Here is a 14,757-nt window from a genome sequence, read left to right on the forward strand (position 1 = left end):
CTACAGCATAGGATACATGTTCATGTATGCAAGCTTTGCTTACTCCATCAATAACCTCAATACTGTTATTTCTTAAGCAGGTATACAAACTGATGCAAACACCAAACGAAACTTTTGGGAGGAAAACTGCTACGAGAGGAAGACAGCTATAAATACTTGATTTTGAACATTCTTGCCTATGGCACTCAGACATGATTATGATATAGTCGTCATAATGAGTCAGTATGCATTACACCAGTTAAACCAGTCTCAACTGGGATTTCTGCCAACAATATTCTATGTTGAACATCCATCCATCAAGTATGATACAATAAGAAGTGCAACACCTGAACAAAACACATTCCTAGTATGAACGACCACAGTAAAATATGACTATCAGAGTTACGTGTTCAGAGCTAATTTTTTTACAAAGTTTTTTTAAAGTTTTGTGTCCATGAGAACATTATTTTTATTTTTTAAGGTAAATTATTTTGCTTGGATTGGAAACTTTTCCCCTTATTTTATGCCGCTTCAACATTTACAATTCAAGCATATTAAATTTGGCATAGTTCATGAGAACCAGAAAGCTGAGTCAATTGGTCCAGGTATCTCCACTGATACTTAAGTAAGCATGAAATAAACAAACAGTGAAACAAGTTTTAAAAATTTCACACTTCAGAAAACCAAGCATTACTAGCAGCATTTAGAAAATCCCAACAAATTACTTGCCCAACTGGGCTTCCAACATTTGTACCATAAGCTAGCCCCAGTTAGGCCCATCTGTAAATGTGACCCAGCTGCCAAGCTCCTCAAGCCTTCCAGATTAGGCCCATAAGATCGCTGGGACCAACTTTAAGGTAAGAAAATTAATAGTTTTAAATTCAGTGTTCTTTTTTATTGTTTTTGTTTCTAAGTGACTTTAGATTCATGTTTTCAAGGTTTTTTTCTTTAGCTGCTAGAGTAAGAGACACAAAGACTGAAAAAGAAAAAGAAAGAAAAAGAAAGGAATAGAAAGAAAAGAATCTTGACAATGAATGCCTTGTCCTTTATATCTCTCTTTTTCATAAAACTGACAGTGCTTCAGCAATATCCAAGAGTCAGAGCATACTTGGACCTCACTGAAACAAATTTACAACCTAGAAATGATGGCTGTGACCGGCACACATATTCTACATCTGAACAATTATTAACATACTAAAAAATATAACATAAAACAAGGGAAATAAATTCAGTCCTACTTCATCATGTTAAGACTGCACTTTTCTTTTAAGTAACATCATATCTGTTAACACTAAGATCACAAAAAATACCAGAAATAGAAATCTGACAACACTACTTCTGGAATGAGGTTGTTTCAGATTCTTACAATACTGGATTATCAAAATAACTCCCATGAAACTGGTACACCAAAGCCATTAATAGCACAGATTTATACTACAGTCTTGGCATTAGGTTCTCTCATTCTCTCCTGTTCCCTCCCTCCCTCCCATTCCCTCCTTCCCTCTCTCTTTTTAAGAGAGGATAGTAATTTCAAAACAAAAACATGCCTCCCCTTAATGTATTTCCAGTGTTGTGCTTTCCATGAAAATCTGAAGTGCTAGCAACATTTCTGTTCAGTATGTTTTGAATAAGACATTTCTAGATTCTAAAAAGGGGTACTTAAACTGTACCACAGACTAATTTTGGACTACCAGATCCCAGTTCCTAGTGGGGAACCCTCCTTTATGAGTTCACTCTCATCTTCCATAAGGAAATTCTTTCTGAAAGTAAAGATTTCTCACGTGAGTAAGAGTAAACATGATGAGGACTTGAATGTGTGAGCTCTTAAGGACAAGTACTGCTTCCTTTGGATCTTGTACAACACTTAGCAGACTGTCAGCACCTAACCATAACAAATGTTGAGGAAATATTTAGAGAAAAAAAAAAATAGGCCTAACTTTGACTTCATTTCCATCTGTTTAAATCAGGAGTAACACAACTAAAGTCATGTAAAATTATGACACAAAGGTAAACCCTGTCAATGAGTTCAACAAGGTGAAGATTTTTTGCCAGGGAATGGTATAAAATCCCTCTCTTTTTACATGCTATATATAGTTACATTCATTAGACATTTCCATATCTGACAAACCAGCTAACACAGAGAGACTCAAATAATGCCACCACTTAAGACATGTGCCCAAACATATTCACTGGAAATTGGAAAGCTTCAGAAATGCATCACAGGATCCATTACTTAGCCTTAGACATTGCAACTTGCACAACCTGGCCTATCATATGATGCTAAGGCGTTTTTCTCTAATTAGATTCCATTTGGAGAATCAAAAGATATCTAACACTTCCAAAACACACTTCCTCAGAAATACCACCATATATGAATCACAAATGCAACATGGCATTTAAGCCTGAGGTTGGGAAACTTGACTTCTTTTTCTGTTTCTATATCACACATACGTCTCCTCAACTCCTGCTGAATATACTCTGATCATCATGCTGCATGACTTCTCAAATTAAACAAGCGAAACTTTGAAGATATGCCTCCCACAGACAGAATACTGACAATTACTTGATGCTGTTGTTTTTAACTCCGTAACGGTCCAGACATCTGATACGGATACAGACTGCATCCATCTTTTATGCTCTACGCCTGGAACCTTGGGAGCTGTGGGCTAAATTCTTGGCTCAACCAAACCTCCAATGTGATCTTCTGAAAACAATCTAGTGTCTGTACTTTGATTCCCAAACTGTAAAATGAGCATAATAACATTTCTTTTATTCTATACTCTATCTTGTTTATTTAGACTGTAATTGTTTTACAGCAAAGATGGTTTTAGGCACACCTACCACAGAAAAGGAGGCTGAGATCTTGCCTAGTGTTTCTACATGCTCCTGTGGTGCACACAATTAATCATGCTAGATATAATTCTCGAACACTTAATTTCCGATCCCATTTGATTTCCTCCTTATTCGTATTTATGCATTCCAGTGTCTAAAGCTATGCTCTCCCAGCGTGCACTGCAATAATTACTATAACAATTCTGCCACTGAGTATGTCTTGACTTGAAAGCTTCTAACTGAAAATCTAACTTTGATTAATATTTCAACTGCACTAAGAAAGCATACCCTCACTTGCTCTAGTACATGTATTTCAACTCTACTGTTTGTAAATTCCTGCAGGTCAATACTGTGCTATCTTCTAAGTTCTCTTCTACTAACACTTCCGCAAGGAAGGTGAGAATGACCTTTCTGTTTCACCAACAAGTGAAAAACAAGAAATGTGGGGTTTATGCTTAGTTTATTTCCCTCTGTCTCAGCACTTTAGCTTTGGGGTTACATGAACGACTTACCGGTGATAGGCTTCCCGACGGTACTTTTTCAGAGCATGCCCATCCATGTTTGCAGGGAGATCTGCTGCATTCTGGAGCCGGTCACTCCATGAGGTTGTCATCTTCAAATGCTTATTTATTTCTGAAAGAGGCAGATGAGAAAAGCTTGCTTAAGTTCATGGTTTGTTTCACCAGAAAGTTGCCTGTTTCCTGGTACGAAGAGATGCAATGCCACTCAGGAAGTCTTGCAAAGTACCCGGTGGCATGCTCTGAGTTTGCAGGTCAAGTAAGATGCTTTCCTTGGAGATGTTTGATGAGATAGGGTGTTAAAACAGAGAGCTGGGAAGGCTTTTCCACATGGTTGGAACCGCAAAGGCATTCCTATCTATTGTGGTGAAAATGCATTTAGAAATGGAGACCTTGCTTTCATTGCTGAAAAGGGGTATTTTTTGATCCTAGAGTTACTAATATGCACGAGCTATAGGTGATGCAAAACCTACCCTTTATATACAAGATAAATTAGGCAGGGCAAGCCCTACAAACACCAGTGGGACTGACCTTGCCACTTTTACCACACAGTAAAAGTAAACAGCCTTGTCTCTGCCCATTTGATCTCTAAGCAAAGACAAAGCTTCAAATTGATGCTAAATTAGCAGAAATAATTGGAAGGAAAGTAGAAAGATGATCTTTTGTCCTCTGCAGGTCAGCCACATTCAGACAAAGCAAGAACACACTGCAAACCTGTAACACTAGCAATGCAAATATTCACCAGCAGATCTTCACAAACATCTGCACCCCTTCACGAGTACTGGTTGTCAAAACCAAACCACTGGACAGTCCTTCTCGTCAGGAAGGCCCTGCAGTGAGAAAACAGGGGTACCTTTCGCAGTTGTTACTAGCACACTGGGGCAATCCTGCTCACCCCCTCCTCCAGCCAGACGCATGTCCTGCTGCATCCCTGGCACCAGGTGGGATGATGAAGCAGCCCCACAGAGAGTCAGTTCAGCTCACCAGTCCAAGTCCTCACCCATCAAAACTAACCAACGAAAAGGAAACAAAAATTGGGTGGTTCTCCGCTGGTCGGCAGGCTGAACCCAGCTTAACCTGCCACAGCGCTGTCATTAGAGCAGGTGCAAAGAATGGGGTGGGAGACACATCCCACAGTTACACCAAATTAGGTATAACATGAAACCGCAGTCTTGTGTAACCCACACAACTACTGGACCTCAAAGTTTGGCTTGTTTGCTCTTACTTAAAAGAAACAAAACCACCCACAAGCTACGTGGGTAATGATACAGCAACCATTTCTAGACACCTTTAAAATATGACTGCCCTCATTTTACAGAAGGGAAACTAGATTTTTTTCAGCAAAGTAGAGAGTAGAGCAAGTGTCCAAACCAGCGTTAGAAGTCACAGCGCTTTTGGTGGTCACACGCATGCTTGCTCTCCTGAAGGAAACCTGTATAATTTTTTTAGTTTTAAATTTTATTAAAGAGCAACAGTTGCAATTGTCACAGCATTTGTTACGTCTATTTACCTACTAGTTGCTGCTCATAAAAAACCAAACAGACGGCAAACAGCCTGCCTGTAAAAAATACGTTCCTCCCTCCTCCAGCATTCTCTGCTTGTCTCCCAGTTACTATAACCAAGGTTTACAAATGCATCTTCTGCCACATCCTAAAGGTCACCAAATTTAGGCCCTGGCAGGCAGCCCAAGGGACCGCATGCCAGAGCTGAGAGCTCTCCCCCCACCCCGAATTCCCTGCAACACACCCAGGAGAGGAGGTCACCGCAGTGAGAGGGCGACGGGCCATTCTAGCCAGCCACAACTTCCACAACAGGGCATGCAGGGAGAAGCAGCTTCTAAAATAGCCCAGGCCCCCGGCCACCAAGGGCTTACCACTAATTACCAGCTATTTAAGCCATGCCCAAAGGCAGATGGAAGGCAGCACAGGGCACAGAACTAAACAGCCCCCACGCATCAACCTGTTCCACTTCAAAGGCAGGGCACTGCCTGCAGCAACACGCCTTACAGGCAGCAAGGGCTGCAGCAGTGCTCGGCCGAGGAGCAGTGCCTGTGCAGGAGGGACAGACTCCAGGTCAGCAGCAGAGAGACAGGCAGCACACTGAGGGATCTGGCACGACCCCACGACTGCAAACTACAGAAAGGGCTTGTGTCCCCAGAGGGTGGAAAAGCATCTACCCCATGGATATTTCAAGATGGTCCAGATCATCACCACCTTGGTCTTACCTGGAGCTATTTTAATGCTACTAACCTAGAGCTACAGATTCAGATCCAAAAGACATATACATCTAAGGCCTCTAAAAGGCATGTTAAATAGCTCTGAAAAAACTGTTGCATGGCTGGTCTTACGACTTTTAGACAGCTCTGGGTCTAGGTCTTCCAGCTGAAACAAGTCCAAATCCAAGCTTCCTGCCATTTAGAAGGGCTGCACTATTCTGCTAACCCAGCCAGACACATAGCAAGATTCAAAGATTTACACCCACAGCCAAAGCCAGGGACTTTTCCGTTCTGCCAGGCTCTTCTTCCCACTTCATCTGCTTCCCATCACCATCACACCACATCAGAAATGCTGACACGGGTACTAGGATAGGACTGCTCCCAAAGGCCATCCATGACAAACATCTGACAGTTCACCAGTAGTATCCTACAAAATACCCTAAAATCCAGATGGCAGAAGAATTTTAGCAGGCTATCTTTAATAACATCCTTTCTAAAATGAAGAATCGGTGAAGCGGTTTGAGCTCCTATGTGATGAAACCCTCCCCTACAGGAGAAACCAGGCAGCATCATTTCGTGTGTGCTGGGATTCAAAAAGCTGAGACTTGAGGAAAACACAAAAATCTGAGTTTCCATAATTAAGCAAGAAAGGCCTGAATTATTTTAATGATCCAGCAGTATTTTGCTGTAGCTGTGATGAACAGAGTTCACAGGCAGGACAAGGTCTGTAGACAGAGGCAATATCTTTTATTAGACCAACTGGTATGGCTGGAAAAAATAGACAAGCTCTTGAGCACACAAGCTTGTCTAAGTTTTCAAACTCTATTGGTTGCTCTAATAAAAGATATTACAGCTACCTTCAGGCTTTGCCCTGATTTATTTATTAAAATCTTTCTTTTAATGTTCACCCAGCATAAAATAAAAACATCTTATGCTGAAGTTTTGTATTACATGAACTCAGAGGCACTCTTACAGCTTAGCAGACTCCACGGGCACTGTGACAATAGCTTACTGCTCTGAAATAAAACAGTAACAACAAAAGATACTGTGATGGATGTTCCCCACCCAAAAGTCTTACTCATACAAAAAGTCTCATGGACTTCAATGAAATTGTTCTGATGCTTCAAAGGTGTAAAAATCAGCCTACCTGCGTGGGTGAGAGACATGGGACCTGATCCCTGAATACAAATTCCTTCTTCCAAATAGAGAGAGAAAAATAAGAAGGACTGAATCACTCCATACACTTGTAAGCCACTGGAATAAACATCTAAGAGAGCAGGCAGCCAGCCAGGCAAAATTCTTGACTCCGAGCAACTGAAATACGATGCATCTTTCTTTAGTTACAAATCTATTTTTGAAATCAATAATCTATAAATAGGTTCACATAAAAATAGAAATCTTTATACAGATAAAGCATGTCAGAACACCTCCCCATAATTTACTGCAAACATGCTCCTTGCTAGTGCAGTCTTAATTAAGCATCTGATAGCATTTATGATACAGGGTTCATTTTGAAAAAGTATTTAAAATAGTAGCTCTGTATCAAAGCTTTGAAGCTGACATCTAGCACATATGCTTTGATCCAAAAGAACATGAGATTTTTAGCACATATTTTGAAATAAGTCCATTTGTTTCTTTTGTCAGATTTTGGCTGATTTCAAGTATTATCCATAGTGTATTTTTTTTCGAGTACTTACAAATATAAAATAACATGTCCAGAAGCATTCCCCTTCAAGTTTTACTGTTATTTTTCTTATCTTTTTTGGCCAACAAATAGTTAGAAATTTCTGCACCTGATGATACTTGATGTGTTCAGGTTAAATGCACTGCCTGTATTTTTTTCTGAGTTTGTTTTAACACTTTGATGATGCAATGCCAAATCAGAGGCACACACGCTAAAATGTAGAGACGAACAAAATAGCAGTAACAATCCCACTTTTTCCAGGACATTCTCCGAGAGCTTATATAGCAGAAAACAAAAGCATCACTAACCAATCCCAAGGTTGTAGCGTACTCACACTGATTTGCCATGCACTACATCTGCCTCTTCTCACACGTTCTGCTTCAAGAATCATTAATGCCTTGTCAGTACGACCCACACACGTACACGCACAGCGGAAAGTGAATAGAGAGAAAAATCATCACACCTAACATTAGCTACTTAAAAGCTTTGCGTCCAGTCAGAGGCTGTGGGTGTCCAGACAAGTCCTGTGGTGCCCTTGCCAAGGCTAGAGCAGTTCCTACTGCAATGCTCCCTACTGCAATGCTGCTCCATCTCAAGGGGCTTTGGGGGGTCTCAGCAAGGGAGGAGTGAACTGCGTTAAAATCCTGAGAGAGAGAAAAAGCAAAAGGAACAGGATTGAGGTCGGCTTGTTCAATACTCGTTTCACATTCCTGGTCCAAATCATGGCATGGCTTCACGAACAGGGCAGGGGAGGGGAAAAGCAGTTTTTTCTGCAGCTGAGTGGACTGTCCATGTAAGGGTGGTTAAGAAAAGTGAGTGACTCACTTTCCAGGAGGGTCCGTCTCCCTCCACCGAGAGCAGAAGTAGCTTGCACCTAGTTTAGGCTAGACGCTTGGGACAGCTAGCATCAGAGGAGGTGAAATCCACTCAGGTTAGCATCATATGCTTTGATCCTCTGGAGCATCTGACATCCTGGGATGGACGGCAGAAAGTGGCCCTCAATAGTATCTACTGCCACTGTGTAATCAGGGGCTGGGCATGCTCCCAGCCTCACCCAGAAGGGCAGTTCTTACACCTGCGATCCCAAAGCACTCCACCAACTCTCATTCACATAATACATTTAGGGGCAGCAAAAGGTGCTGTCCCCATTTTGTCAGCTAAGGATAGAGGGGCGCAGAGAAGGTAGTAACAGAGACCAAGTGGGAACCAAATGCAGAAGTCCTAATTCCCCAGTCCCTGTGCTAAAAACCAGTCTGAGTTCCTACCGCTGTCAGGATGAATCACAGAGATGCAATGTATCTTCCTTGTGCGGTATACCTTAACACAAATTCAAATTTCAATACTTAGCATCAACTGGCAGACACAGAAAGGTCAGCTAAAAAGTATATTAAATATAATTTCATGCTTAATGTTGCCAGTTTCATAAATACAAGCATGCTCTGATATATGTGCCCTGCTTGAAACTGCACAGTAGGAATAATGCCTACACCGATACACCCTTAGCAAGCTCAAATCTCTACACATTTCTAAACATGCCTGACCTCTGTTCCTTGCCGGGGTCAAACCCTGCGTTGACCCCTGGCTCTCCCATGTTGCACCCACATTCCCAGCCTATTTACTTGTTTGCCACGCAACTATTTCAGTCTCGTCTTCAAAACAGCCATTTCAGTCTCCTCTTCAACACCGCCAGTCAGGCACTGTGCTTGATCGCACCCACCATGCCCACACTGAAGCTCTCTGCAAAGACAATGAATGAGCCTAGCGTATAAATACCAATTGTTACTCCCCTTTCCCTAACGTGCCAGCCCTTCAATGGCTACCTCCCTGGAACAATCCTTTCTGTGCAGGCTCCCTCCTCAGCCAAGGGGTGACCGAACTCAGCTGGGGACTAGATGAGCAGCCGGAGGCCCCACCAGCAGTGTCCAGGAGGGAAGAGCCCTCAAACACTCCATGAACCCAAACTGTGTGTCACAAACTCAGCGAACGGATGTGACAGACGAGGCAAAGATGAGACATCTTGGGATTGCTAGAAGGCAAGGTGACATAGAATTTCTAGAACCAAAAATGCCAACTAATGAGAAAAAGAGTCTGTTAAGCGGCAACTGTGAACCCCAGGAGAACTATTCAAGTGAGCTAAACACCGAAATCTCTGCTCACCCTCTGCTTGGGAAGAACAGTGCAGAGAAAACGGGTGGGCAACTCCCCAGTCCACATTTTAATGTTCCTGATAGCTCAGAACTACAGGTCCCAGATGTACAGAAGTCAGTATGACCACAGAATCCAGGAGTACCATCAAAACACACAGAAAAACAGGACAAACTGCTCCTTGACCTCCTACCAGTACAATGTAAGAAAGAAAAAAAGTCTTGTGACACACCAACTTGCAAAACTTGGTGGAGGTCCCACTTTTGGAAAGCTAAGGACAATAAAAAGATTTTCTAAGAAATCCTTGCAAGAGAGCAGAGGCACTACTGAACAGAGATGAAGAACAATGCAGGAGTAGAATTCTTCAAGAAATGTCTCTAGTTTGCATTTAAAAAAAAACAGTGCTAGTCTGTTAAACCCTTGATGATAACAAAGCATATCCCACTCAATTTGCTACGAACGAGAATGTTAAACAATACACAGAGATGAACACCTTTAACCAGCCAGTCTGGTGAAGTCTCCCCAAGAATCCTAAAATAATTAGCTGCACATATTTTAGGCTATGTCAGCTTTACCTGATGGTACAGCTAGGAAATGCACTGCAAATCACAACACTGAATTCGGTTAATGAAGAATTAGAAGACAAAAATATAATCAGTCTCGGTGAAGGTTATCAGTTATACTAGGTATCTGGATCACGTCTACAAATTCTTGAAGACTGAGAACTACCTGTACTTATGCATGACAAAAGCCCCAAAGCAGTAGGCTTCTGACTTGCTCCAAGCCGCAGGATGCCAAACAACATTCCAGTTTTGTTCTGAATTGCAGCCTCACACACCAGCTCCGTTAGTTCACATAGTTCCCTCCCTCTCCCCCACAACCCTGGGATGACAATTCAAACCACTCTGTGTTTTACTGCCAACGCTTCTGCTTAATAGCCAATGGCAAATTGTTTCCGAAAGGTGTTTTCAATTAGTGACACTTTTGGAAAATTAGTATGTCCATGACTTGAGATCTCTGGCAACACTGGAAAGCCCACAGTTTCCAAATATAAGCAGTGAAGCTTGTAAATGATCTAAAGCAGAAAACTGATGGGTTTTTTTTCTTCTCCTTGTGCCTAAAGTTAAGTTCTTCAATTGAAGAACTTCCACTTCTGGGTGGCCACCTCTCTGACAGCAAGGTTTCAGGTTCATGATGGCAGGAAGGACAAAATACGCTCTTCCTATTAGAATATTAAATTACTTCCAAGAGACACTTCAAAGCTTACTCTCAGCTCATGATAATACTTGAGGTTGGCTTTAAGCAGGAAGATTCTGTATGCCCATTACAGGGTATTAAAGAGGTAGAGACCTGCTGTTAAGAACCTGTTAAGATTAACCACAGACACATGTTTTGAGCTTACAGTAGATCCCACTTGCAGTACAAAGACTCATTGGATTACATTAGATTGATAACACTCTTCTTGCTCCATGGATTGTACTAACCTCCCACCGCCAAGCTTGCAATCTCCGACGCTGTCTTTGAGTCCTCCCGCAGGAAAGGGGTAGCTGTTTCTCTTGGGCACCACTGCAGTCCTGACAGCAGTGAAGCTCCTTTTTCCAAAAGGGTGCTTTTAATGAAGTTGGTAAAGCGTTCCCAGTCACACCTTTATTTAATTACGGTCTGACTGATAGAAGATGGTAACTCATGGGTTATTTCTGAATGGGTAAGGTATTAGAAAGGAGAATGCTATTCATGTGGCTTATTATAGGATTTGATTTAATTTCAGGCTGAATCTTCTCTGTCGTAAAGCCAGATGCTAAAGTAACGGCTATATATCCAATAAGTTGCAAAATATATTTAACAAAACCCTGCTTATTTTACATGGATGTTTTAATCAGACTATTTCTACTGACAACCATATCCACAGAGTGGCTGCACAGTGCCTAGAGCTCCAGCAATAATCCAGCACCCAAAGGCATTAGACGCACTGAAACCCACAGACATGATAAATGTGGAGTTTCTTCGGTGACCACCCATTTTTCATCCAAGGAGTTCTATTCATTCAGGAATTCCAAAGAGCACTTTGTTATTTAAAACATTATTAAATGTTATTTAAAACATTTTAAGCATTATTTAATCATCATCAATTTTATGGATGGTTAGAGAGGAATTTGGAAAACTATGAATTCCACAGTGCAACTCTGTGAAGAGCAAACCTCAAATCTGACTCTCTCTGAGTACCATGAGACCATCCATTCTCCTCATTTATCTGTAACTGAGTTTACTGCCTTGAAACGGGAACCACAAATTGTCCAGTGAGCTAATTAGCATATTTTCTAGTTTCCATATAGCTCATGCTTCTCAGTATTTCCTGCAGAATTACCATTTTAATGAAGTTGTTTCCAACATACTCTTTCTTACACAAACAGTTGGTTAGAGGTAATGTTAGTTCTCCACTTCTCCAAGTCTAGTGTGCCCTGCATCGTCCCACCGCTAGAAAAAAAAGACGACCATACTTAAGGAATGTGAGACTTGATCCAGAAGAGCAAGAGCTATGCCACAGAGAAGAATCAGTGAACATGAGCCCTCAAAGAAATGCTGTGACTGCAGGTCAAATATGATCCTGGGATGTACAAGACTACCAAGCAGGACTCCATGTGCCTATCTGTCACTGCTACAAACACTCCTGGAAAACTGTCTTCAGCCAGCTGTCCCCATTCAAGAATGACACTGATTATATTGAGGAAGGAATAAAGCTGTGAGAGGGAGTAAGGCTGGAGTGGAAGATTGCCAGTTTACAGAGAGCGGCTCTGCAGGTGATTTGAAAATAGTCTAGAAGCATTTATGTACAGGAAAGCAGCATGACTGTGGAGGGCTCTTAGTCTAGCAATGACAGAACAAAAGCCCATGACTGGAAATTAAATAAATCTACATAAAAAAATATTAACAGAGAGGACAGTTAATTATGAAACAACTTAACAAATTTCTACAGTATTCCTTCTATCACCAGAGGGCTCTAAGTGAAGGGGGGTGGTGGTGGTGTGATGTTTCAATTAGCCTTTTTTCACAGAGTCAAGAATTAATGCAGAAAAGTCAGCCTGAGCTACACAGCAGGTCAGTCAAACTGAGTATCGTGCCTCAGGTGACTCTTCCTCACCTTATAAATCAATGTATCAGTGACTAAGATGATGAGGCACAAGCAGTATTGGAAAGAAACCTCCAGAGAGAGGTTTCACCCGGAGAGAAGGTGAATGGACAAACAAAGGCTCTTCAGAGCCAACACGAACATGAACTGTGCACCTTAATGGCCCTGGGAAACAAGCTTCCTTGGGAAAAGGTCTTCAGCAGCCTGCAGCAACCTCTGCTGCAGAGGTTCCCAAACTGCTGTCCAACTGAACGCCTGCCAACAGCAAGCATGGACCTGGCTTAGATGATGTTCTCACTGCTTTTTGTTTCCAGCTGTTAAATTCCAGTAAGAAACATGTAAGATAATTCAAATATTTTACTCACTATTTTTCCCGTAAGCAATTGCTCTAGTTGCACAGGGTCTTGAAAGATTAAAAGCTAGAGATGAATTTGATCCCTCTACTGTAATACAGTCCACCCTAAAGAAAATATTTAAGAGTTCCCATGTATTTACTTTAGCTGAAAACTGGGAGGTAAGCTTTGATGCAAATGCCCACCACAATGGGAACTCAATGTTTGACTGATATCTGCAAATACTAGTATTATTGCTACGAAGATGAAGCGTGACAGTGTGCTAGCCAAGCTGCAGGTTAACGTAAACAGCACAAAAGGCAGAAATGTCAGCATGGAAGTGAACACACTGAATTCTGCAAATCAGAAAGGAAAGTCAAGATAAACTTTTCTGTTCTTTTACGTCAAAAATCTATAGCATCTTTAGCAACAAATAAACTTGCCGGCAAGAACAGACAAATATAACCCCTGGTACTCAGCAGCCAGAGCATTGCTCCCCGTTCTAAAAGGAAACTGCCAGTTTCTTCTGTCCCCTTCAGCTTCTCACCCCTCAGTAACACCTTTGGTATTCAAACCTGTGCAAAGATCTATTACCAACCCAGGATAGCTGAACACCTCTTTGTGAGTTACAGTTCCCAAAGAGAGAGGACAAGATGAGACATGCCATCCCCGGAGAGAGAACTAGAAAGCCATCCTTCCACATACCAATTTCAAACTAAGGAACAACTGCCACTCTAACCTGCTATTAAGGATTATACAACAGTAGCTCTTTTGGCAGCAGGTCACAGTGTTGCAAAACAATGATGCTTTTCATTAGATTCCACTGTGTTTCAGGAAGCAAATACAGACTTAACGGGCCTTTCCAGAAGTGCGGTAGCAACTGACAAAGTATTTGAGATGCACAACTCTGATCAGTAGCACAGTCATTCTGAAAGCATGCGACTGGGTCAGCTTGGATAACACAAACAGCCAAAAGTCCTCTTTATCTTCTAAACACTGAAGGTGAGGGAGGACATTTTATTGGCTTTCCTTACTGACTGCTTACTGGTAAAAAACCCTCTTGTCTCTGAAGATCACATCCCTGCTTCATTAATATTTTATAGAAAAAGCAAAGATACTGAGAGCTTATTCTGGCTTTCTTCTAATCTTTGAAGGTAAAGGGAAGAATAAGGATGATTTTTTAGAGACACCTGAACCCTCTTCCATGCTGGATGGGCCCTCTCTACATATTCATGGGCTACATAAACAGATGTGACAGCAGAATCAGCATCTGAACCATCTCTGTAGGCTGGAAACACGAGTTCACATCTCCCGCCACCCTTGGCTGAAAGCGGTCCCTGCTCAGCCCAGGTGCAGATAGCCAGCTGGCTAGTCAGCATGAGTCCCAGGGCTCTGGACACAACACTTGCCAAGGGACGTGCTGCTGAGTAAAGAAGCTGGCATACTTGAACAGGGGAACACAGGCTCCTCCTTCAAAAAAAAAAAAAGTTACTGAAAATAAACACTGAGATCAACAGCTGAAGACGATCCAGTAATTCTGAGAGCTGATCTGCCAAAACCAGCGACAAATCTTTTTTTTTCCTTGCTAAGAGTTTTCTTCTCCAGCACCATTCCCTTCTCCTCCCACTTTCTTTAAGGAAAAAGCTTACCAAATGCTCATTGGTCTCTCTTCCTTTTGAGATCTTACCCACTATAACAGACAGATCACTGACAAATAAACCTATCTTTCCAAAAGAAGAAGGGTGAGTTGAGGACTATGGAACTAAGCCAGACACAGGAGAGAAAGCCTTAATACCCAGCAAGGCCACAGACTTGATATGCAAAACTCAACCAGTTTTCAACTTGCTGTTTGTCCACAAAACACAAACAAGATAAAATAATGGTACTCCTCAGCCATATCGGGCACTGTGAAGATAAATACAGAA

General features: G+C 41.8%; 1 protein-coding gene across 1 annotated transcript in view; it reads right to left on the reverse strand.

Moving 5' to 3' along the window:
- Positions 1-14,757, reverse strand: part of NT5C2 (5'-nucleotidase, cytosolic II) — a 63,836-nt gene that overhangs the window by 39,453 nt on the left and 9,626 nt on the right. Inside the window, exon 2 of the mRNA XM_049810641.1 lies at positions 3,324-3,444. Within this exon, the coding sequence (XP_049666598.1) occupies positions 3,324-3,424 (101 nt within the window). The 5' untranslated portion in view covers positions 3,425-3,444. The remainder of the gene's footprint in view (positions 1-3,323; positions 3,445-14,757) is intronic.

The sequence above is a fragment of the Accipiter gentilis genome, chromosome 9 (assembly GCF_929443795.1).
Source record: "Accipiter gentilis chromosome 9, bAccGen1.1, whole genome shotgun sequence".
NCBI classification, from domain to species: Eukaryota; Metazoa; Chordata; class Aves; order Accipitriformes; family Accipitridae; genus Astur; species Astur gentilis.